Below are 23,746 nucleotides of genomic sequence, written 5' to 3' on the forward strand. Positions count from 1 at the left end.
GTAATAATATCAATATTAAGCTTGATACAAGCGTAAAAATAATCCTTGACGATGCATAACAAGTTATCATTATTAATGCAAGCAGGACAATAATCAACCTAGTGTATGACTTGATAAAATAAAATCACAATTCTGGCTTGGTATTTTTTTGTATAACTACAGGATGGGAAGTTAAATTACTCTTCCCCCTAAAAACACAATATACTTTCCCGTTTACTCTGTTGTAACTTGCCATATTAGGTAGCCATAAATTAAAAGCCTACTCTTTACACTAAAGACTAGTATAACTTTCCATATTAGGTAGCCATAAATTAAAAGCCTACTCTTTACACTAAAGACTAGTATTTCCTCCCAGTTTCAGTATCACTTTTTGAGGTTTTGAGTCTCTTTATATTACGATGCTGGTATAACAATAAACACCATAAAAAAAGTCTCATAAATATTGTCTGCTTTCATTATTGTCACTGTAAATTTCGACAAGCAAACTAAAATCAGATGCCTGAACAAAAAAGAATAGACAAAAGAACAAAATCTTATTAAAGGAACACGTTGCCTTGGATCGGACGAGTTGGTCTTTGAAAAGCGTTTGTAACCGTTTGTTATAAAATGCATATGATTAGAAAGATATTTTGAAAGTAGAACATAATGATCCACACAAGTATCACTCGAAATTGCGTGGTTTTCCTTTTACCTCGTCGACTAACACGGTCGGCCATTTATGGGAGTCAAATTTTTGACTCCCATAAATGGCCGACCGTGTTAGTTTGCAAAGTAAAGGGAATAACCACGCAATTTTGAAGCAAATGTGTGTGGATCATTGTATTCTGCTTTTAAAATATCTTTCTAACCATTGCATTTTTAAACAAACGGTTACAAACGCTTTTCAAAGACCAACTCGACCAATCCAAGGCAACGTGTTCCTTTAAAGGGAGGGTATACCTTTGGTAATTACTCAAAAATTTAATTCCCATAAAAACTTCAGCCTACTTGTAAAATCTACGAAGCACGTATTTTTTTTATTTGTTATGCAAGTTTGCCCAAAACAAGGCTAAAAGCCATTCTGGGTAAAGGGCTAGCACTGCAGCTGTTGATAATGATAATTTATAAATGGATTCAAACTGTTTCTGCATGAAACATTTCTTAGATTGTGTATTACTAGACTACAGATTATTCCTCCTGCATGGGCATAGCCGCCCCAGATTATAAGCGATGTCTCAAAAAATGCTACCACCTCTCAAAGTTAAATGTTCACAGGTTATATTATTAGTTTGATTGTTTATAACTACATTTATATGGGATTAAAACAATCAAACTGTTCAAAAACCAAAGGCATACTTTGCCTAAAATGTGAAGTTAAGGGGAAGTCATTTTCTGTTTTAAAGTCGTTTTGCATCCGTACAATCTTTCCTAAAACAAATACCTCCTCCAATTATGGACAAAAAAACACAATGTTGTGTTCATCCAATTCACTAACGAAATCATTAAAAACTTATAAGGGGATTTGTCCCCATACGTGCACATTGAGTTTGTAACAGTCACTTTAATTTAGAAAGCATGGTATTTCCCTAAAAGAGAAAATTCATCAGTTACTCAGTTACCAGCAAGTGGAGATAACATGTGCAGCATGTACAGTGGAGATGACATGCAGCACACACAACCCAACCTAGTTTAGTGACTGAATGGATTTGTGGCTAAAATTAGGGCCAATCAATATACCTTGAGGTACCTTGGGATATTGATCTTTATACAGTACTAAGGAGAAGCAGCAGCAGGGGTGAAATAGATGACCTACATTAAGAATGCAAGGTACACTGTGTACCCATGGAGGAAGGGACACCCAAGGGCTGGCCCTTTGGGTACAGTTAAAGTGTCTGGAAATAAAGTTCTTGGAATTGACAGCACGCAGGCATTATGTCAAGGAAAATGGACCAGAAAGTGTTGATTCGAAGCTCCATGACATGTAATGTAGAAGCTGAAGGCGAGTGCATTGCAGCATAACATGTTTTCAGCTGAGTTTTTCACATCATGTTATTTTGGGAAAGATAGTCATTTTCAAGTTGAACTATACGCCTAACGAGAATCTACAAATTTTGAAAAAATGATATATGCTTTCATCAATAGAATCACAGAAATAGTTTAAACCTTTAAAAACCATTCATTTCTATAGGCCTATAACCATCACAAACTGACCAGACATTGTTAATACTGTCAATGTCTTTCGTCAAATTTGTTCATTAACAATGTCAACAGAAACTAATATAAAACAGGAAATTTAGTTTTGTGTTTAGAAATTGGGAAACTATGTTTATATACTATGATTTACTATTAAGGGAATGAAAATAAAAGGGTAGCGACGAGTTCTTACACGGCCGTTTAAAGCCGGCAGGGTCGAATTGCCGTGTGATAAAAGCCGGAGCCGATGGCAAACGATGCACTATCACACGGTCGCCCGTCTAGTAAAACTAAGACATATCATGTGACACGCTTTAAACCAATGAAAAGGCAGAGTATTTGTAAGGGGTGTTATAATATAAAACATTGTGAGAAACGGCTCCCTGTGAAGTAACAAAGTTTTTGAGAAAGAAGTAACTTTCCCTGAATTTGGTCTCGAAATCACGCATCTGAAAGCACACAACTTTGTTTGACAAGGGTGTTTTTTCTTTCATTATTCTCTCGCAACTTCGACGACCAACTGAGTTCAAATTTTTACAGGTTTGTTATTTTATGCATATATATATGTGGAGATACACCAAGTGAGAAGACTGTTCTCTAACAATTAACAATAGTGTCCAGTGTCTTTAATACATACCTACCTACCAAAGTGCATATTACTTTCCTAAACCAACTAATTAAAGGAACCTGTTGCCTTGGATCAGTCGAGTTGGTCTTGTGAAAAGCGTTTGTAAGCTTATAAAAAGCATATGGTTAGAAAGATGTTGTAAAAGTAGAATACAATGATCCACACAAACATGCCTCGAAATTGTGTGGTTTTCCTTTTACTTTGCGAACTAACACGTTCGGTCATTTATGGGAGTCAAATTTTTGACTCGGCCATTTATGGGAGTCAAATTTTTGACTCCCATAAATGGCCGAACGTGTTATTTCGCAAAGTAAAAGGAAAACCACACAATTTCGAAGCAAATTTGTATGGATCATTGTATTCTACTTTTAAAACATCTTTCCAATCATATGCATTTTATAACAAACGGTTACAAACGCTTTTTATAGACCAATTCGTCCGATCCAAGGCAACGTGTTCCTTTAAAGTTTGTTTGTATTGTTGTTTGGAGGGGTTTTGTGCAACTTCAAATGTGTTATTACTATAGAATAGTTTTTAGTTATATTTAATTTGGGGAATATATTTTACTGCTGTTGGTTGGTGATAATGACATTTCACAAATTACGGCCAGGGTTCGTCTCATTTTTTATATTTGATAACTGCACTGTTTTCTTGGAAGTGCTTACTTGGATAAATGTAACCCAACCAAATATAAGCTGAGCTATACAAACTTACCTTAAACCATCACACGTGCTTAGTGCTACCTTAGATGAATTTTTGCCTCTCACTTCACCATGGTAATAACAATGATGCTGAAAATATAAACAAAAAACAATGATTTGTTTGACGATTAACTTTGTCAAAAAACCTTGTATTTCACATTAAAGAAATGTTTGCGAAATAAACACAATTTCACGAAAAATAGTTATTGTCTCAGTGAGACAAAGATTAGTTTAGCTTGTACAACGGAGTTTTGCAACTCTATTGAAAACATTGCTCTGTACTTTTCACTTTTTTCTCTCAAGAACATGACAACTAATGAAGCTGAAAATTACAGGTACATTGTAAATTATTTTTACATTATTATTATAAAAAATGATAACAATAAATTATATAGCGCATTTTCCAAAAAGACCAATGCCCTTTAGAATCAAAATCTTCATTAACATTGGGTAGGGATTCAAGTCGTGGCCAAAAACTTGATCTACAAAAGGCACATTGTATCAACACTATCGGTTATTACTCAAAATAACTATTAGAATAAAACCTTACTTGGTAACGAGTAATGGGGAGAGGTTGATAGTATAAAACATTGTGAGAAACTGCTCCCTCTGAAGTGGCGTAGTTTTCGAGTAAGAAGTAAATTTCCGCGAATTTGATTTCGAGACCTCAGATTTAGAATTTGAGGTCTCGAAATCAAGCATCTGAAAGCACACAACTTCGTGTGACAAGGTGTTTTTTTCCATTATTATCTCGTAATTTCAACGACCAATTGAGCTCAAATTTTCACAGGTTTGTTATTTTATGCATATGTTGAGATACACCAAGTGAGAAGACTGGTCTTTGACAATTACCAATAGTGTCCAGTGTCTTTAACAAGCAGCCAAGGGGGCCACAGGAAGAATTGCTGAACAAAAACAAAAAAAATCCCACATCGCAAAAAAAACATAGAAAGGGTAAGAAATCAAACTATCATGGAATGATGGCGAGAATGATTGCATCCGACGGAGACGAATGATTCAAGGGGTGAAGAGACCTTACTTGATAACCCTGGAGCCATAAAGACGGTACGAGAGCTGAATTTGTTGTTATTATAATTCGATGTGACATTTATAGAGATACTTTTTGTGTCAAGCTGCAGGAATTCCAAGAGAAGTTGGGACATTAGGCAGACATCTTCAGACTTCATGTAACACTGTCTGACTTAGTTTTCACTTATGTGCCATCATCCACAATCATGGTGTCAAATTTTTACCCCAGAATAACCCAGCAGCCACAAGGAGTCTTGTTGGACCCCGGTCGAAAATTCCTAGAAATCCATCATAAACTACTCTCTGGTTAAAGACACTAGACACCTCTGGTAATTGTCAAAGACCAGTATTCTCTCATGGTGTATCGGAACATACATGTACGCACAAAAATAACAAACATGTGGTCGTTGAAGTTGCGAGATAATAATGAAAGAAAAAAACATCCTTGTCACACAAGTTGTGTGCTTTCAGATGCTTGATTTCTAGACCTCAAAATCTAATTCTGAGGTCTCAAAATCAAATTCGTGGAAAATTACTTCTTTCTTGACAACTACATTACGTCAGAGGGAGCCGTTTCTCACAATTTGTTATACTATCAACAGCTCTCCATTACTTGTTACCAAGTAAGTTTTTATGCTAACAATTATTTTGAGTAATTACCAATAGTGTTCACTGCCTTTAAATACTGTAAGCTACATTTCAGCCCTAGGGTCTTCTGGATTCCCCCCCCCCTCCCTAAGTTTCAAGCCTTGAATCCTTATTGTTAGAAGTGAAGCTGTCTGTTTGGCCTCATTGGTACTTCAGGGGACACACGACATCGAAAAGGCGTCATGAACACAAGTATCATGTTCATCTCTGTGACATTCAATTGTATGCCACAAAATTCCACTTTGCATTTTTCTTTTTATTTGTTTGGGGGGATATGACTTGCCAACAAATGTTGCCAATGAGCAGGAAGGCAAAGGATATCCTAATGTAACACGCTGTTCGACGTCTTTAAAGAGAAGGTAAACATGTAGGTTTGGTAATCACTCTTAAAATTTGATGGCAATAAAAACTTACTTGGTTAGCAATAGCAGCACAGCGGCTTTCGATAGTATCAATGTTTTTGAGAATCCTTTCACTTTAAAGTAATGTGGTTCTACGAAGTAGTTATCATTTTTTTTCTCCAAAATTTAAATCTGAGAAACGTTACTGACAGATCTGTTTATTATAGTTGATTGTGTAGTCCAATTACGGATCATTCTTATCGGACATAACCGGTCCACCTTTTCGACGATTTTTCAAAAACTTGACCACCGTTCAAAATGGTACTTTCACGGGTCAGTTTTATCTAAGATTATACAGGACATTGAAACAATGAAAAAAACAGAGGCGTGCCTTTAAAAGCTACCTGTGTGTAGTGACTTTGTTTGGGTCAATGTTCCGGGGGTAAGGCCAACTTACTAATCGATCAGGCTTCCTGATTAAAGTACGCCCATCTGGTAGCTGGGATCGTTCCATATACCGGACAGGAAACAGGTCTCTGGAAAGGAGAACAAATGAAAACCAAGGACTGTGGTTAGAATGGTTACAATGGTTAGAATTATCGAGCAGGTTGGGCACAGAGGCTGAACGCTAGGGCACAAAGGTTGGGCCATTCAGTACACAGAAATTGGGCAGGCCTGATACTTCTCGGAGGCAATTCAAAGGTGATTGCCTCCATGCCCCCTGGTCATTGCCTTGGTGCCCTTGAAATGCTCCAGTAGAAATTTACAATTTCCTCGACGGGGCATGTACACCTATGTAGGGTGCCCTTAACCAAGGAGAAAAGCCTTAGTGCCCTTGCCCTTTCAAAAACAAAGCATACAGGCCTGGTTGGGACCCAAGGCACTTACTGTACATGTACATGTACACATACATGTGAAGGTGTGAACCCTGGTGAAGGGGTTGAGACCCTGGGGTCGATTTCACAAAGAGTTAAGTAGTCCTAACTTAGGACTAGTCCTAGGAGATATACAAATTGCATTGATAGTCCTAAGTTAGGACGAGTAACTGGTCCTAACTCGAGATAAGACTAGTCCTAACAGTGAAATCCACCCCACCAGGGCACACAGGTTGAACAATTTCTAATAGAATGAAAGCATAGCATACGCCCTCTGTGGCTGCACAATCAGCACAATACATGATACAAAAAACACTTACCAATTCATTGAGTTAAAACTAAATTTTCAATTTACAATGAAAGCTCAGGAAATCTGAACTCTAACTTTTGTTTCTGAAGTTGATGGTTACTCAAGAGTGTAACCGACGGTTTCAGAGGACAGTACACAACACCAAAAAAACCTTCACAAGCTTGATGTACGCAACCCACATGTAGCACCTCCCACTGGTGTGTGGATAATTGTTTCCCCTCCCCGAGGAGTACATTGATACCTGTTAAAGGCAGTGGACACTATTGGTAATTACTCAAAATAATTTTTAGCATAAAACCTTACTTGGTGATGAGTTATGGGGAGAGGTTGATAGTATAAAACATTGTGAGAAACGGCTCCCTCTGAAGTGCCATAGTTTTCGAGAAAGAAGTAATTTTCCACGAATTTGATTTTGAGACCTCAAGTTTAGAGTTTGAGGTCTCGAAATCAACCATCTAAACGCACACAACTTCGTGTGACATGGGTGTTTTTTTCTTTCATTATTATATCGCAACTTCGATGACCGATTGAGCTCGAATTTTCACAGGTTTGTTATTTTATGCATATGTTGAGATACACAGATACACCAACTGTGAAGGCTAGTTTTTGACAATTACCAGTAGTGTCCATTGCCTTTAACGTCAGACTCCCCCTACTCAAGGAGTTTAGTCTTAAGAACACCATTGTCCCCATAATGACAATATCACAATAAACCAATCGAATTTGACATTAAGTCACAGTTCAAACTGAAATTTCCCCCGGACGCATTCAGAGTCTCTCAGAAACCGTTCGACTTTAACATGACCTCTGAGACTTCTGTTGGCTAAGTTCAAGTATGAATCATTTGTCAAAAGAAGTCAAAAGAAGGAAGTCTTTTAAGTTTGTTTACGTTATCACGGTGTATATATGGGGGGTTGGTCTATTTTAAAACTTGACAAGTAGTTCAGGTTCCGCTGTGCAGGGTTATCAACCAAATGTTTAACCTGGCATTCTGGACTCAAAATGTTGAAGTTTAGCCAATGCATTCTGACCTGACGATTACACAATAAACCCTAGAAAAGGGGAGATTTGGAGCATAAATTCCAGTGTCCCATTTCTCAACAGAGTGCAGGGTTCTAAACACATTTTTCATGCTTTGACATTTGGAAAATCACATCGGTATTAGTTTTTTTTTTTTTTTTTAAATAACTCCATTGACCATGGGACTCCCCATGATATCATATCGAGATATAAAGTTCAAGAGTCAATGGATAGTTTCTCCTTCGCTGTAAAAAGCTGTGAGTGTGAAATTTCAAAATATTTTTTGTGTATAAATCTGAATATTGAGCATTTTGCACTGCATGCTATGCGAGTTTATTTAGTTGGGTTCTCCCTACGTGTTTGCACACCAACCCAAACAAATTATTACCACAGATGTAGAAGTATCTCCTCAGAACAGACACAGAAACACTACCCTCTCAGTTTCCCTTTGGTATGGCGATGACCGAGCCAATTCAACAGAAAAATCACTGTGTGTGAAATGAAACCTCATGAATTCAAGGTGAATGAGAGAGTACACACTCACTGCAAGGTTGAGGTCGATTGCAAACAAGTGATTTTCAAGATGTCGACCCCCACCACCAACAACAAACAACAATACAAACCCTACTGTATTATGGTCAACGTGGTAAAATAGTCAACAATCCAGACTGATGTGTGGATGGTCAGAGCATAGAGAAAGGACAGTCTTTATGGTTAGAGTGGCACTCTCCATCATCTAAGGTCAAATTCAGTTTTGTGATGCACTCATTTCCCAATAAAGACTCATTTGAATGAATCTTTTTTTGTAACAGTTGCATTAAAGCCATTGGACCCTTTCGGTACAGGGAAAAAAAAAAAATTCACAGATTTACAAATAACTTACAGGGTTTACAGAAGGTAGTGGTGAAATACTTCTCTTGAAATATTATTCCACGAAATGCTTTACTTTTTGAGAAAACAGTAAAACAATATCAATTCTCGTTAACGAGAATTACAGATTTATTTAAACACATGTCATGACACGGCGAAACGCGCGGATACAAGGGTGAGTTTTTCCGTTATTTTCTCCCGACTCCGATGACCGATTAAGCCCAAATTTTCACAGGTTTGTTATTTTATATATAAGTTGTGATACACGAAGTGTGGGCCTTGGACAATACTGTTTACCGAAAGGGTCCAATGGCTTTAAGTACTTTTTTTGTTATATAATAAATTCAGAATAAGAACTAATCATACTTTGGCATGTTTCTCTTCACCACAGAAGAAGATTTTAAGTGTGATAGAAGACGATTTCATTTGATTTTTGTTGTTGTTTTACGTTTTGTGTTGCGCGTAGAGGCTCCTGCATTATGCGCATATAAATGACTGTATCGTATTATTATTACTATTATTTTTAATAATAGACATAGTCCTCATGAAATTGGGGCAATTATTTCAAGTCTCTAACCTCACATAAGAATGGTGTAAAGTACAATCTTATGTGATACTCTTAAGGAGTAAATTTTGAAGCATGACGCCATAATAGATCTCATTAATAAACAGGGTCTGCACATTCTACACAGAAATTTCTCAATATAATGAAGTTCAACAACATTATGTTGGAAATCAAAGATATTTCGGAATGAATTAAAAATAAATATATGATTTAAAGTACATGTACATACATTTGTTTTTATCAAAGTGAAATCAAGTGACAATTTCAGTTGAAGAGGCAAAATCACTTTAATGTGAACGAATGAAAGTGAAACAGAGGTTATTTTCTTTTGCTGAAAAAGACCGGAAAACCTTTATACAAAATATTTATTCTTGATTTATACTTACACATTTAAATTAAGGTCTACAATTATTTCCTCCCCATCAACTTCAAGAACAAATGTTGCTTCGTTAAGATGACCATTCTGTAGACGAAGAAAAAAAAGAACCAGAAACAAGTTTTAAAAGAACGTAATACCTCATACATATTCATAAGCATCTTGCAAATATAATTCATAAACAAAAGTTTCATAGGGTTGCTTTAAGCAGAACAAAGTTTCCAAAATTGTTTCTGGTAAACAAATATAAGCAGGATACCAGTTACATTTTGTACATGTGACCGAATCAGAGCCCAATATCATAAAGCATGTAGGCACAAAAACTTGCTAAGCACAGAAAAGTATTGCTTAACAGAAACGGGTCACACGCCAAAATTGAGTTAACATTGTGGTGAATGATGCCCCACTCAATTTTTGCTTAGCAAAGGAATTAGTCAAGCAGTATTTTCTGCTTCACTTCTTAGCTTTATGAAATTACTTATAAAACCTAGTTCCAGTAAGCATATTTTCTGTGCTTAGCTCCTTTTTGTGCATTTATAAGCAGCTCTATAAAAAATCACCCTGATTATTTCAACATGAAAATTGAAAACTAAAGTGTTTCTTTTCTCAACCAAGGATGCCTTTAAAAGTTTGTGGTAATAAGAACAGATTCATCATTCAGAAGATGATGGACAAATAAGGCAATTGTTTCGATATCAGAACAGACAAACTCATTGTCTAAACTCCAGAGGGTATTTCCTGTCCACTAGGATTCCTGATTGATGGTAGTCATTAAAAGGGTCCACTGAAGTTTAGAGAGTGTGGTCATACTGGCATTTCAAGGACTAAAAAAAATCATTTCTTCTAAGAGAAATGGCAAGTATTTTGGAAGATTGCAGACAAAAAAACCTTCTGATGATGTAGAACAGACTTTTTAGTCAAGGATTCTAAAACTAAAATTTTTTAAAAGAACACTCAACATTGTGTATTGATGACAAAACTTGCCCATGTTGAAAAAAATGCTATAACAACATTTCTTGGAAACACATTTCATGACACAAATACGCTCTTGCATTTGCAGTTTGTCCCAAGATGAAAATATGAAAAGCTAAATATTTGAAAATAGAGATTATGGCTTTTTTCACAGGTTTGTTATTTCTGATTTGATATAGCCTATTGATCCCCTGCACAGACGTCACTTGCAGCGACTGTGCCACGCTCACCATTTTAGTGGTCAATAGGTTTACGTGTAAACGCTGCGTCGCCTAAAATGCGCAACTCACTAAATATCGCACAGTGACATTGACCACCAAAATGGCGCATCCAAGATTATTCTGATGATGACGTCAGGTGAATTGGGTCAATGGTTGATAAAAAAAAGCATGAACACTGTTACTATTTTGTCAGCTCTACAATTTCTGAAAATGGATTCCTCTTATCATGCTCCATGCTCTTATTAAGTCTCCGAATTCCACCTTAAAGGAACATTACAGATTTGGTTTTACTACAAAACATTTGCTGGCAGTGTAAGCACTTAATGTGATCCGTCACAAACATAAACTGACAAACCTGGAGAAGTTTGAGAGCGATCAGCCTACTGGGTCACGAGAAAATAGTGAAAAACCGATTACATATTTTGCATGACATCGATGCAAAAAAGAAGAATAAAACCGCTCACTGAGCGATTAACTCCAAACGCAAAACTAGATAAGTTATTTCTCATCAAATGTGACATTGCAGACAGAAATATTTCAGGGAATGTTTTCTACAATCATCATCATTAGGCCGTGTAAGTTTGATGTAAATCTGTGATCTTCATGATTTTGTTTTTTACCAATTCTGTAACATTCCTTTAATCAGCAAATGTGGGTTGAGGTTACCAAACATTGGCAAACCAGAAGCATTGTTTCTGGTTTGCCTGTCTGCCATTCCACCAGGGATGGGCGACAGTGGGTCATTGGTCAGAGATAAGGAGAACAACCTCAGGAAGATGTAGGCATGACTCATATTATTAGAGGAAATACATAACATGCCATAATGTACCATTATCACATTTGTAGAAAATATACAACATATATGCATGGAAATTGATAAAACAGTCCTATGGATGTGTGTTAGTACAATGTAAGTATGGCATACTTCAAACCAAACACACAAAATACAGAAGGCCCTATGCTCATACAGCAGGGATATTTGGCGACTGTGAAAATTCCTGAAAAATAACTTCAAGTCCTGGGTTCCCAATTATTCTAGACCCAGAACCTTACTGGATGTTATAATGCAGGAGGGTTACAGACTTAATACAAAACTACAAGTTAGGACAAAAACAATTTTTAAAAATCCTAAGGAGAACCCCGTGTATTGTGGTAAAAACCCAAAGAGACATTATTTCTAAGTTCGCCAAATGGTTTGAGCCCACGAGCCACGATCATTCACACAATCCAAACACGTATAGCAGGGATCTCCGAAGGGAAACCCCTGATGAGTACACTCAGACTGTCTTCACAATAAACACTATCTTCAAGTACACCAATGATTCACGTGTGTGCCTTTCCCTTCCGAAGTCCATCATTACAAAACTGCGAAATAATCAAAGCTGATCGTCACGCTACAATTAAGCAGACACGCCTCACTGAGTACACAGCATGCATTATTTACCATGTACGCCATCAATGAACACCGAGCCATCGTCTCGGTCGAGGTTTACATTTACAACAACCGCCCGGAAGAAATGAAAAGGGACATGGAGCATATGGTGATGAATCGACTATATAAATTTAAATCAAAACATACAGCATGATCATGTGATCAAAATCAATTTACATGAAAGGATCCCTGATTGTGAAAATCAAGGTGATGGGGAAAATATAAAACACAATGGTAGAGCAACTATGGTTTAGAGTGACACTATTGTAACACTCTCTCCCCATCCTTTCTCTCTCTCCCTCTTTTGTAGTTGATGGTTCTAAAAAAAACACTAAAAAAAAACACTGGTGTTGCAAAATAGTGGACCGTAAGATTTTGTTACAAGCAGCTCTGTGAAATTGGGCACAGGACCAATTTTCATAAAAACTGCTTAGCAACTTTATGCTAGCAGAAAACCAGTCACAAATTAAACATGTGTAACACGGTAGTTTGGCTGGTAATCCCAATTTTGGTCTGCAAAATTTTGTTTGTTCTGAGGTGTTTTTTTGTTTCACTAAGCAGATCTATGAAATTGGGCCAAGATCTGTTATTTTTCCATCAGTCTGAAATATTTTAAAATATAGAGCAAGCCTGCCCGAACCCCTCTCCCTCTTCACCATCCAACCGAAAACGTTAGACGAGCAAAACTCCCCAGAGTTTGTAGTCCTAGTGTGACATTTCTTTTAAGCTTCTCTGTCAGCAGCAGGCAATCTACTGACGGGCGACCGAGAAAATAGAGGGGGGGGGGGAACATGTTGGTTTGCATAATGAACCAGCAAAGCAGTGTGCCGCTAAAATCAAACTAGACTGTGTTTTTCATACATTTTTTAAAAGGGAACAAAAAGGCAAAAAAATAATGCAGATAATATGCATGATTGCGGCAAGTACAAAAATATGTAAACAATTACTATTGTTAATATTGTTTTATTTATCATCAAGATAAACCCATTTAGAATACCCAAGATTGCATGGGAGGTTTTTAAAACCAAGATAAACACAAAGGAGAAAACAATCAATTCAGCAGACGATTTCACGAAACGCTAGGATCAATCCTAACTCGAGTTAGGACGAGTAACCCCTCCTAACTTAGGATGAGTTCAATGCGTCCTACGTATTTGGATACGGAATTGAACCCGTCCTAAGTCCTAAGATTAATCCTAAGTTCGAAAGAGTTTGGTGAAATCGACGGCATGCGTTCTTTGGCCAGATGCCCTAATTTAGGTCCGAATGCCACCCTTGAAAATTCCTGGGGAGAACCCCGAGTAGAACACGTACATTGGGACATAACCATTCTCGTACACTTTAAAAACTACAGAGTTGAATCCAACAATGGCATGAGTTCAGTGAGTGACTACACTTTGAAAATGTTCAATCCAGCATTTTATATGTTAAATCTAGCATTTTGAAGTATTCGGTCAACAATTTAAGCACCAGTTTTATGTTTAAAAAGCTGATCCAACAATTCAAAGGAATTTTTTTTGAGAAATGTTGAAATAACACTTAAATTGTCGAACTAACACTTTTTGCGTTGGATAAAAAAAAATTAAATGCTAGATTTAACAAACAAAACGCTGGATCCAACACTTTCAAAGTGTAGTCACTCACCGAACTCATGCAAGTGTTGGATTTAACTCTGTAATTTTGAGTGTAGTAGTGTCCCTTTTCTTGGATTCAATTGCATTAAAAAAACACATACTTATTTTACGGAAGACTTGGATTTAAGCATGACAAGAGGGTCACAGTTCTCTCAAAACCCTGTGGTAAAAGTTCAAAGTCTCTTTCCAATACAAGTCCGAGAGTCCTTCATTAACCCTCCATTGACCCTCTCAGAATGGGGTTGTCCTTTCTGGGTTGACAGGTCTAAGCAAGGACACAGGATGTGCTTAAACCGACCAGACCCAACATTTCTGAGGTTCAGAAACTTGTTTCAATGGCCCTCTCTGAGGGTTTCTCTTTTTTCTAAATTGATGAACAATTTGATGAACTCCACGACAGAGTCATTTATACAGCACATCCTCAAGCCTCAACGACCCTCAGCAAAGGGTGTCCTGAACCTGGGTCAGGAAGCCACAGAGGTTCAGAGATACAAGTGATCAGGGTCTAGAGTGATTGTTCAACCCACGATGACCCTCTCCACCAAGTGGGACATCCTTTCTGGTTCAGATTGGTATCAAGTGACTGAGAACCTGGGCCCAATTTCATAAAGCTGTTAAGCAGAAATTACTGCTTGACAAACTTCTTTGCTTGAAGCAAAAATCGAGTGGGACAACAGCCACAACAATGTTAACTTAATGTAATTTGGGCTTGTTTCAGTTAAGCAATACTTTTCATTGCTTAGATGTAGCAAGTGTTTTTTGCTTATCGTCCAGGATTTATGAAATTGGGCTCAAAGAACCCTGAGAGAAGTCCCATCAGAAATTTTTAAAAACCTTGTTAGAACCAGAGAGAAAGGACCACGGATGTAGAAGGCTGACGACACAGCCCTTCCTGCTCTGCACTGAAGTGTGTCACTGCTCGGGTGCAGTGCCCTACAAACCAGTGCCAACTTCCAGGAAATACACGTCACGTATTGTGACAATTCCACATCCTTGTTGGTTGATAAAGAGGATAGATAAGGAGATTATGGAATTTAGTATCAGGGTAGTCAAAATTGACTTTATCCCAGAGTTTGGTAAAGGAATTACCAGCGTTTTGAGATTTTTTTATGTAAGACACTAATGCAGTAGCTTATTCCCTCGTACTGCATCTCTTTGGAACTCCTTGCCTGGTGCATGTTTCCCTTCATCCGTTGATCTGCCAACTTTTAAGAGGAATATCAATTCCTACCTTCAGCTCTACTGAGTTACTACATTTCTATGTTTTCTTCCTTGTAGCTCTTAACCTAGAGTGGCTTTAAGCCTTGTTTTGGGGGAACTTGCATTAAAAAAAAAATTAAAAAATTATAACATAATATTCCATCAAGATCATAGCGCACTTGAAAGCAGAGTCTTTATAACTTTATAATGTAGATAGAGTAACAGACTCCCAAATGACAGTAGGGAGATTGTTCCGAATCATTGGGCCAGCTACACTGAAAGCTTTTTCACCTAAAACTTTGTTTCCTTGGGGAACATTCAAGGAATGCACATTACCTCAGGGAGGTACCTTTGGTAATTACTCCAACAACTAATGACCATAAAAACTTCCTCAGTAGAAGCACTGGACACCTATTGACGACATAGGAAAGTTTTTCGGTATCACTACTTGTTCTTGATAATGATAGTGTAGGGTTTAAAGGATTTGGGCACTTTTTCTAAATTTTTCTGAGATTTACATTAAACTCACAGGGTTTGAAGATAATGATAGTGGAAAGCTTCCCTTCAAATATTACTTACTGAGGTGCTGTAGTTTTTGAGAAATGAGTAAAACAATGTCATGAAAATACGTTTGTAAATGCTTAAAATAATTTTGGTCTCATATGAGACCAAAATTATTTTCATGACATTGTTTTCCCAAAAACTACAGCACCTCAGCACATAATATTTTCAGGGAAGCTTTCTACTATCATTATCTTCAAACTGTGTAAGTTTAGTGTAAATCTGTAGAAACTGTGTTTTTTTTGTCCTACAAAAAGTACATACACCCTTTAATAGACATTCAGACACTTTATCTGATTTTCCCAAAGGCCAAACAAACGGTGATCAGCCTAAAAGTAGGATTGAATATAATGCCTGGTTTAAACTTTGGAGATACCCGTTTTGTTTTTGTTTGATTCGGATCTTGTCATAATAATTTTGGTCCAGTAATACAGGCCCTACTGTCTTGTGGATTTTTCTCTCAATAATATCGAGCCCTGTCATCATGTTAAGGGTTTGATCAATGTTCACATGTACAGTATGATGACTTTCACCATCGTTCATCAAATTCCAATAGACCATCATGGGGAATCCAGAATTTCAGAATTTTCTTGTCAACAAATGACTCTCCGGGAAATTTTGAAGGCTGTACAAATCATCTATAATAGCTAAGCTTGCCGTCGCACATTATCAAAGTCTCGTTACAAAGTTGTTCATAGTTAGAATAATAAAGATATGATTTCATACAATCAGCATTGTGCTGACAAACTGACAAACATTTAAACCTAGTACTACATTCTGGTTCAATTAGTTTGAGATCAACGATTGTCTGAAATGCGCTGCCCTTTCCAAAACAAAAATATATGCAAAGAAATGATTATACAAAGCATTTATTTTTTAAACTAATGCAAAAGTAGTAAATGGCAGAGTCTTCCTTCCTTGATGATGAAATGCCATACATGTAGACCCTTTAGGTTGGTAAGCAGAACAGATATTTACATTTTCTCTCTTATTATGCTTATCCGGTAGCATTAAGATTTTCTGAAGGAATTGCCCCTATTATAGAATGGAAATAGCCAATAGACCCTTCCCATGAAATCTGAAATTGCACATAGCGCGTGCGCACTAACGTTTTGGTTGGCAAATTGAGGGAACATCGCGCTGTTTTGTACATGGGTAATGGGTGCGTCACCCAGACGCGATTGCGCGTCTGCTTAGTGCACAACTCTAAGGCGTTTGCCAACCAACAGGGTCTGTACGCATGCGTGAATGTAATTTAAGCATATTTCATGGGAAGGGTCCATTGCTCTATCCAAGAGGAAATTCCAGGCTCAACTACATTAACTAGGTTATGTTGTGTTGTTTTTTTGTATAGTCTGTATTTCAACACAAAGCCAAACAAACACCACTATTAAGGCCCTAACCTAATACCATGGAGGTAAAAATGCTAATAATAATGAATTAATGTTTATTTTGTAGTGTACGTGTACATGTACACGTAGCCTATACACTTCACAGGCAATCTGAACCTTTAGGTGTTAGGAAAAAAAATTGTTTCCTCCCCAGTCTAGTTTTGTCTTTAGACTTTACTTAGTGTTTCTCTTTTTGTATGTGTAATTTTATTGAATTTGTGGAGAGAAAAAAAAATCATAATATACTTTACAAACATAATTTTGTTTTTTAGGTAGACCTAATAAAAATTAACTGTCCACATGTTTTTTTTATAGTTCTTGAAAGAAGATCGCTTTCAAATCATTAATTCATTAAAAAAAAGAGATGCAAGCCTACTAAAATAGTAAGAATGATGTACCATCTCTTTAATTTAGACTGCATCATAAACAGCAAATGTACAATCCCTCGCATTTTTTATGAGCAAAAAACCCAGATGTTTATGAACTTGAGGGAGGCCTCGCTAGTCGAAAAAAAAAAAAAAAAAAATGTTCTATAAAAGGACTCCTGATGGACTTGATAGAATCACGGACTGAATGTAAAAGATATTCAAATGGACGATGATGGAACACTTTCTTGAGGTGTCAGAACAGCCCTGGGGCTCTGGGGTCAGACAGAGTCACATCCTTGTGAGATAAACATTGAAGGGGAGTTGAAGAGGTCCAGTTTAAAGGCACTGGACAGTATCGGTAATTACTCAAAATAATTGCTAGCAATTTTTTTTTACTTGGCAACGAGCAATTGAGAGCTGTTAAATCATAGTGGGAAACTGCTCCCTATGTTTTGAAGTTTTTGAAAAAAATGGCAATTTCGCACTCAAATATTAAAAAGACTTCAAACCTAAAGCCTTTTAATTATGCATCTGAAAGCACACAAGTATTTACAATAATGGTATCCTTTCTTTCATATTCTCTTGCAACTTCAATTACCAATTGAGTCAAAATTTTAAATATTTCACAGGTTTGTTATTTTATTCATGTTGGGATACATTAAGTGAGAATACTGGTCTTTGAGAATAATCAAAAGTGTCCAGTGCCTTAAAAGGCAGGAGGATGCCTTTGGTTTTTGGAACCATTGGATTCTGTGTTGACATTAGGGGCCTACAATAAAACTAGCCTGAAAATTTCATTTCAACATAAAAGGTAGACAGAATAATTCCTAATTTAAGAATACATACTCTAGAGTGAAAAAGCACTCCTTGAAGAGCCATTTGAGGGACAACTCTTTTTGAAGTGGTCTTCCACTCTTTTAGATTGAAGTTTGCATCTTTTTTTAAGCGATTTTTCACTCTGTCTTGGAATGAAACCCCTTTAAAAGAGTGAAATAACCACCACTCTTTTTAAAGAGCCATACGAGGGACAACTCGAAATGACAAGAGTGGTGTTTTTCACTCTAGAGAGTAATCTGACAAGTGTGACTGCAGTAACGCTTCTCAGTTTCAAATTTGGGACATAAAAACTGATAGATTTTTACAACCACATAACTTCGAGGTGAAATATTTCTCAAAATGCTTTCTATCAAACATTGCTGTAAATGTAGGCTTCTAACCAAAAGTTTTTTCCACCATTAATTTTAAGAGTGATTACCAAACATACACTTTCCCTTTAAAAGACAAAACGCAAGATAAAGAAGCAGTCAGGAGCTGTCACCTGAAACCACAGAGGAAGGAAATGCAGTTGACACCGAGGTTACTGTCAAATATCTGAAGAGATTGAAAATGTTCACCATGGTGATGATGCCACTTCAAGTTATGGCCTACTTCAAGTGCCTGGGTAAAAGCATTCAATCAGTGAACACAAGGTTTTTCCAATAGAGTTCACTCTAACTCTCCTTCGATAAATTGATATTTTTTTTTCAAAGTAATGCTGATATCAGTATTGTAGCCACCGGTGGGCAGTCCTGGGCGGGCCTGCCCAGGACTCACAATTTTTGCCCAGCACTCTTGAGAAAAATACATTATGCTGCCCAGCACAGATTTCAAATATTGTCCATTTTGCATTGATCTGAGAAACAGCTAATGATGAGGAGAATCAAATGTCACAGAGAAAGAACACAATCAAAAGGCCATTCAACGCTCTCTTGGTAGCATAACACAATTTTGCTGATCCCTTTGCCATCGGTAGACTTCCAAATTTGATTTATTGCCCACCACTAAAAGTGGTCTCGCTACACCTTGGCTGATATATATGGCAAAATAATCAAAAAGATAATACAGGTGAAAGTCACATGTATGTGAAAGTTTCAGTCTAATACAGTGTCTACTCTGAAAAAATGGCAACAAAAGGGAACTGTATTTTCACAAGGGTCGAATCCATCCACTTTTAGTTATAGCGGGGTATGTATTTGTTCAGATGATCCCCTCAAATGAAATTCAGCAAAGATCACAAATTTAAATTTTTGCTCAAGTGGGTCTTTATTTGTTTACAGAAGTCTGCCACCTTTTCACTAGTCCATATTTGGAATAAAAACAGAGATGCTTTTCTGCACCGAAAATGCCAGCATGAACCCTTGGAGAGAATTTCACCTGGTACTCAAGTGTTTTAACTGGCGATTGGCCAACAGACTACTGTTTAACAAGCTTTCACATGACTTCATAAAACACACATTTGCAAATTGTTTATCCCTTGTTTTATGGGGGGTCAAAGGTATTACTGTTCAAACCTTCCCTGAACACCTTTTTTTCTGCACGTGACAATGTTCAGTTGATGTGGATAATGTTAGCGCACAAGGGTTCGTTAGCGCACAAGGGTTCGAGGTTAATGTATGTAACAGTAATCCTTTCACACATTGTATGCTAATCCTGGTGATTTTAACATTATTGCTATTTTTTTAGGTCTGGATCTCAATGTTTTTATTTAAAGTGGCCTGTGTAAAAAGGCCAGATTGAGACAACTGAAAATCTCTTTCCACTGGCATGTAAACTAAAAAAATAAAAATCTATTCTTGTTTCAATTTTGTTTTATTGACCTGAAATTTAAGTTAACCTTCGATTATTTAAATTTAAGGAAAAGTCACATCAAGTAGGCCTACATGTAAGTAGACACATTTGAACCAACTAACAAATTTATTTCAAAAAATTCAGTTGTTTAAAAAACAACAACAACAACAACAACAACAACAACAACAACAACAAATCTAAGAGAGTGTCACTGGTGGTAATGAATGAATGTACCTCAGTTTTGGTATGGGTTTCACGGCGTTGTCTTCCGTCCAGCCGGTACGGCTCTGTGATGTCATAATTTCTTAATTTCCCAAGTTGCTTTGCTCTTCCTGCTGAATGGCCCCATTCTGAAAGATAAGAGGACAGGAAATAGAGATATTACCCACTCTGATAACGACAATAAAAAGGGCAGAGCAGGATATTGAGATATTACCCAATGATGCATTTCTCCAAAGGTTGAGTTAAGAATCGATGCTTTTTTTTTTTTATGAAGGGTCTCTGGACAACGGAAATGTACGGCGTCTGACGCTTCGTAAAAGGCCAACACTTCAGTCGTTCATTTCTTGAACACAATAGACCCTCTGACATCGATGATATTGTGTTACAAGTACTTACTATATTTTTTTTTCGTACTTAACCAAGCCCCTAAACTAAAACATAAAAGCCAGTTGCTTAAATTTTGGGTAAAAACAAAAGAATGTGGGGATTGTATTGGTACTCAAAAATTTTACTGGACTAATTAGACAAGAACATTTTTTACAAGATCGCAAGCAAAAATGACAACAACAAAAAGGCATATTAAAGGTAATGTACATACTGGTTTTTAAGAACTTTGATTGTTTTAAATTAATTGAGATACATAACATACAATTAACAATGATTAAACTAGTCATGAAAATTTCATTTCAAAAGGTGGTCGCTTTTTTTGAAACATTGCAGAAAATTCGTAATTGCACTTCTCAATCTGAGGAATGTGTTCTCAGATTCAAATTTTGGGTGATAAAACCACATGCTTGTGATTTTTTTCACAGAACTTGGGAAAGTACTGAGTAGGTCTATATAGTGCGGTAAAACCCAAATTATATTCTTTATCCCCGATGCAAGTTTAACATTTAGGTCTACAGCTTTGAGATTGGTTTATTTTCAGGGATTTTTTTTTACAGAATCAGAGGGAGAGTTGGCAACTGAGTGTGTGTGGGTTTGTATCCACATTCAAACCGGGGACCTATTATAACAAAAGGGACAATGGGTCCACGGTTGCTATCACAAAGGAAATCATTGTGGTCCACGGTTGCTATCACAAAGAGTTAAACAAAGGAGGGTCCACGATTGCAAGTGTTTACACACTTGCGTGTGTGCATGTCGATTCTACCTACAATATTGGTAATAACCGTTATCACCATCGATAATATTCTGGTGAGCGATATTTTTTCAGTTTACATTTAGGTTAGTATGCCTGATGATTGTCCAAAAAGACTTTCCATTTTTACCAAAGTGCAACAACAATTAAGTATTCTTTATTGTTAAGATATCCCTTTTTTTGACTCAGTAAAATCCAAAACACACCTACGAATATTAAACTACAATACTAACCCGACATTCCACGCCTTTTATTTAGACATGACGTCATAACCTTGAAATCAATATTGCTTTCATTCATAGCAAATAATATGAAACAAATAATTCACTATGAATTTGACTGTTTCAAAAAGTTCACACTGCAATTGAGCATATTACACTCACACTGAACACGACAATCTAACATAAAACATGCAAAAATTACAAGACAAAATCAGTGTTGCAGTTGAGTATCCAGTACTGGCGAGCACTTGGGTGTTGGGTGGGCGAGTACTTCTCGGGTTCGAGTACTTGGGACAATGAGTACGAGTGTGTCCAAGTACTGAAAATTCAGATATCCAAGAACAAATTTGAATAACTCAGTTTTTTACAAAGTTTTTTGATCTCCAAATACAATAGGAGTAGGCCTACAACTGTCATGACTGTTCTAAATAAAACAAATACTGCAAAATGAGATAATTATTATAAAAACAGTAATATTGTTTTGTCTTTTTTAAATAATTTTTATCAGGTGAGGTTTCTGTGTCTACTTGCCAGGTAGAGTTTTTTCTTTAGAGAACTGTCTTTCTATATTTCTACTACCGGATTGTCGGGAGACTTCTCAGTTCTAAAAAGAACTGTCAGTTGCTTTTTTACTTCTACATTTGTACCGAGAGGAAGGTATAGAAAGATGGCTAGGACTACTACTTAAGCTTATAGGATCGTAATTAACTGCACTACCGCAGAGTCAGTTCTTGAATTGGTCTCACTGTTTCGACTAGCTTACTCTAGTCATCGTCAGGAGAAGCTTTTCTTCTCATTTTAATTCTGGTTTTGTAAAACATGATTCTGGTCCAGTACACATTTTGAGCTGCACTGTACAAGCCCTGCAGTCTTGTGAAGTTTCCTGCTACAGTTCATCCCTGCACAAGTCAACTATTCAGATACCACTTTTGTCACTCAAAACCCATTAGATTGAAAAGTCTACTGGTATTTGGTAAAGGACTACACACATGTTGACTTACAGAGGTATTTTGAGCTGCATGGATTTATATGAAAGAGTACACACAACAACTTTGCCCCTTTGGAGTTAGTAGCAAACAAATAACTGTATTGTATGAAAAAGCTTACCCAAGCATGCATGAATTAAGTACAAGTTATATACAATCCTTGCTCTATCATGGGGCACTACGTGATCAAACTGCCTTCCTGGAAATGTGGGATGGGTTTGTCATCTAATGACTTGCTGTATTGATTCATGTATTCTCTCTGTACAGTGAGATACACTGATGTACACTGCAGTCCACTTTGCCAAGTATGTGTACAGTAAACAAATGAGTACATGTACATGAATGACCAGCATGTATTTATTTTATCAAATTTTCATACTAGTAATTGAAGTATAAAGGTATTGATCACACAGGTGTACAATGTGTCTTACTGTTTTGGGGTGTTTTAAGTTTTAAGTGTGTCAAAATTTACAGTGAGTGAATTAAAAATCTATTATGGCTCAAATATTTTGGGTAATTCCACAAGAACACAGGGGCTCAGAAACTTTACTGGATCCAAAACAATTGTCTACAAGACAAGAATAACAATTGTTCAGAGTCACAGAGGAGGCCAGCAATCTGCTTTGTCTTAAATGCATATACTATTTTAAAAATAATTAATTAGCAATTGATGACGTCAACTAAACAAAGAGAGAGATATACATGTAAACCTTTGGCAACAACAGTTCAAAAAGTAACCGATGGCAATATAGCTGTTGAATAAAAGGCCTTGAGAAATGCTTTTTGTAAGTCAATGTTTAGGTTTGGTAAATTACACAATACAAAACACAACAACTTAAACTGGCATATATAACAGGATCCTTTCTTGATGCTTGTCAAAGGATATCTTGACCTACATATTTGCCCTTGTAATCAAAGATGCCAGGGGTGGATATCGCAAAGAGTTAAAGACACTGGACACTATTGGTAATTTGTTAAAGACAAGTCTTCTCACTTGGTGTATCTCAACATATGCATAAAATAACAAAGCTGTGAAAACTTGAGCTCAATTGGTCGGCGAAGTTGCGAGATAATAATGAAAGTAAAAACAATGAATCATTATGAAGTTGTGTGCTTTCAGATCTTTGACTACGTCACTTCAGAGGGAGCCGTTTCTCACAATGTTTTATACTATCAACCTCTCCCCATTACTCGTTACAAAGTGAGTTATGCTAATAATTATTTTGAGTTACCAATAGTGTCCACTGCCTTTAAG

General features: G+C 36.7%; 1 protein-coding gene across 2 annotated transcripts in view; it reads right to left on the reverse strand.

Moving 5' to 3' along the window:
- Positions 1-23,746, reverse strand: part of LOC117294456 (disintegrin and metalloproteinase domain-containing protein 12-like) — a 61,328-nt gene that overhangs the window by 33,855 nt on the left and 3,727 nt on the right. For both annotated transcript variants that reach the window (XM_033776864.1, XM_033776863.1), the window contains exons 2-5: positions 20,156-20,271; positions 9,546-9,622; positions 5,977-6,055; positions 3,515-3,591 (exon numbers count right to left, since the gene is read on the reverse strand). In XM_033776864.1, coding sequence (XP_033632755.1) covers positions 3,515-3,591; positions 5,977-6,055; positions 9,546-9,622; positions 20,156-20,271 — 349 coding nt within the window. The remainder of the gene's footprint in view (positions 1-3,514; positions 3,592-5,976; positions 6,056-9,545; positions 9,623-20,155; positions 20,272-23,746) is intronic.

This window comes from Asterias rubens, chromosome 9, assembly GCF_902459465.1.
Source record: "Asterias rubens chromosome 9, eAstRub1.3, whole genome shotgun sequence".
In the NCBI taxonomy this organism is placed as follows: domain Eukaryota; kingdom Metazoa; phylum Echinodermata; class Asteroidea; order Forcipulatida; family Asteriidae; genus Asterias; species Asterias rubens.